Source organism: Crocodylus porosus, unplaced genomic scaffold, assembly GCF_001723895.1.
Source record: "Crocodylus porosus isolate Cpor-Errol unplaced genomic scaffold, CroPor_comp1, whole genome shotgun sequence".
NCBI lineage: Eukaryota > Metazoa > Chordata > Crocodylia > Crocodylidae > Crocodylus > Crocodylus porosus.
The window spans coordinates 18772320-18775302 of record NW_017728921.1 but is presented as its reverse complement, the minus strand read 5'-3'; the positions used below and the strand labels follow the sequence as shown (position 1 = coordinate 18775302).

Genomic DNA, 2983 nt, shown 5'->3' with positions numbered 1-2983 from the left:
CTGGGCCGGGCGCGGGCCGAGGCAGAGCCGCCGCTGGGGCGGCCTTGCCCGGCGCCCGCGGGGTCCCACAGGAGCACCCAGTCCTCTCGCTCCTCCGCGGGGGACATCGGCCGCTCGGCAGGGATTAGGCAGGTGCCTCAGGGACCCTCCCCACCCCCGGGGGACCCAGGAGCTGGGGCCCAGCACCATCACAGTCTCCTTGTCCTGCACTGGGGGGGGCCTAGCAGCCCCTGCCTGCTGTCCTCCTGCAGGTCTCAACGCCCAGGGTGACAAAAACCATTTCTGACTGTCCTGGCTCCTACACTGGGGCTCAGGCTGCACCACAGCCTTTGGGTGCTGCTGCTGGGTGCTAGGGGTGGGAGTTCCTGGCAAGAAGGAGGCCTGCTTTTCATAGTTTGAGAGCTAGCACTACAAAACCAGGTCCATGTGCTATGGTTGAGTAAAGAGACCCTAGAAGTCCCCCTGATGGCATCAAAGCTGAGAAGATGGTGCCACTGGCCAGTTTCCTCTGTATGAGAAGCCCTGGAGCTAGAGTGGCCATCATGGAGGACAGTCCAGTTGTCCTCTGTCCTCTATTGATATGAAACCCAACACTTTTTTGATGTCCTCTGTTTTTCTCTTAACAGAAAAATGGAGGACATAAAGGCACTGGGTTTCATATCAACAGAGGACAGACTAGTAGAAAACCAGAATGTCCTCTATGATGGCCACCCTGCCTGGAGCCCTGTTTACACAACTGTGATCTCCCAATGTGTTTTCACATGCCTGTAGTTAACTGCTTCTGCACTAGGTCACAGGCCTGGCAGCTTCTTGCCATCATACCCATTTGTTCTGGGTGTGCCAAGGCACTTTAAGCCAGCTGTTTGCACCCTCTACCTTCTGTCCAACCCATTTCAAGGAAGAGATAATGGCAAAAGACTTGGGGGTAACTGATGTCTCTCACACATCCAGAATCAACCATTTTCAGTTCTTTCAACTACTAAGAGGCACAGGCCTCTTAGCACTGGAACATCTACCCCCCTGGGATGTCAGAGTACAGCAGGACAGGGTGTGCACCTGGTCTGTCATGCACTACTGAAATGCTAAACATCCCTGTGTGCATCTCTGTCCTTGGTCCTTCCAGCACAGGCTTCCCCTGTGACTTTTTCATTCCACATCATGCTAAGCTCCCTGTATGGGAACAGCAGAGAGAAACATCAAGATACTGCCATCTACCTTTTGACCTCTGTGGCATCTCACTTTTCTCTCCCCCAATCCCTCAAGTAAACACAGGGCTGGACTCTGCTCTGTTAATGCATGGACTTTCATGCACTGTCCCACACAAATGCCCAAGCAGCTACTAGATGGTGAATGGAAGTATAGAAAGAGGAAGCATGGTTGGCCAGGAAGGCACTTCAAGGACACCTTAAAAGTATACCTGAGTTCCTGCAACTTCCCAGATAATGTTTTCAAACTTTCAGCCATAAATAGGCAGCAATGAAACACCAAGGTGCAGGAAGCTGTAAGTCTTTTAGAAGAGCAGCAGCATGTCCCTGAGCAGGAAAAGTATCTGTGTGGAAGGATGTATCTGCAACAGCGGTAGCAATAGCCCAATTCACAAGCTAAGCTGTACAGTGAATTATGTCACAAAAAGTGCTTATCGTGCCAGCCAGGAGAATGGATTAACACCTCTTCTTTTCTGTATGCTTTTAGATCACTAGAGCAGGGACTTTTTAATGTGTTTGCAGAACATCTAGCACTGCATGTTTTGGATCTTGACTGGAGCTTGTGGGAGCAACCACAAAACAAATATAAGAATGTATTTGGTAAGTTTGTTATTTGGGCTGCTACAGAGTGACCAAATATATCTGTTATCACCAGTATTTTTCAATGCTCATCTTCCTAAATGTGGTGCAGAATCTTCAGCAGTGGGGCAGAGATCTCAGAAGAACGTGCCAGCAGTTTCTTTGTCTTTATAATAGCCCTATAATTACATATACCAACTATAACAAAGTAAAAACTTTGTAACCAATTCATAGGAAATTGGTTACATAATATTTAGCCTTGGCTATTGAGCATATCAAGTTCCCATTGGATTCAATGGACATCAAGAATTGAGATACGTCTGTAAAACAACACAATATTACCAAAGAGCTGAAATCACCAGATTGGGTGATAGTATCATCTGACTGAACTGGACAAATGCAGAATACAGAATCATAGAAATATAGGACTGGAAGGCCCCCCGGGAGGTTACCTAATCCAATTCCCTGCCACAGGCAGGATCATCCCTGTCTAAGCCATCCCAGACAAGTGCTTGATCAACGTGCACTTAAAAAATTCCAGTGATGAAGCTTCCCCATCCTCTCTGTTGTGAATCTGTCCCACTGCTTAGCCACACCCTTAGTTAGGAAGCTTATCATTATATCCAGCCACAATTTCCCCATAAAAAATAACACAGTAGAGAGGTAGCATTACAGTGGAGGTAGCACTTTGGCTGGAGGCTGAGGTGTGGAAGAAGTGCTGCTACTGAAAGCAACACCAGGGAGGCAGTATTGTGACTACCCTTACTGAAAACTCCTCTTTGCCACATTGTCTAAAAACATGACCCACAGCTAGGTTGCTGATGTACTCACTGCCAGTCATGATGGCCAACACCAACTCTGTTTCCCCCATCTTATCAATCTGCGGTCTCATGTTTTGCATTTGGATGGTAAGCTCCTTGCAGAAGAGGTTGTCTTTTTGTCCTATTTTTAAAAGCATCTAGCACACTATGGTTCTGATCCATGACTAGTTCTCTTGGTGCTACAGTATTATGCAATAGATAGATGATGACCTTTACAAAAACTTGTGTTCAAATAGACAAACAATACAATCTTGTGGTTTGTCATCAATGCATTTTTGTAGTTTTCTACTTTATTCATTGTATCATCTAATATGAGATGTTATATATGAACAGAATATAGGAGAGAGTTAAGTAAGAGAAATAGTCCTGGAAGACACA

The 2983-nt window shown here is 46.6% G+C and overlaps 1 protein-coding gene across 1 annotated transcript in view; it reads right to left on the bottom strand.

Moving 5' to 3' along the window:
- Window positions 1-2742, bottom strand: part of MSI1 (musashi RNA binding protein 1) — a 36845-nt gene extending 34103 nt beyond the window's left edge. The window contains exon 1 of the mRNA XM_019539406.1: window positions 2551-2742. Within this exon, the coding sequence (XP_019394951.1) occupies window positions 2551-2742 (192 nt within the window). The remainder of the gene's footprint in view (window positions 1-2550) is intronic.
- Between the last annotated feature and the right edge of the window lie 241 nt (window positions 2743-2983).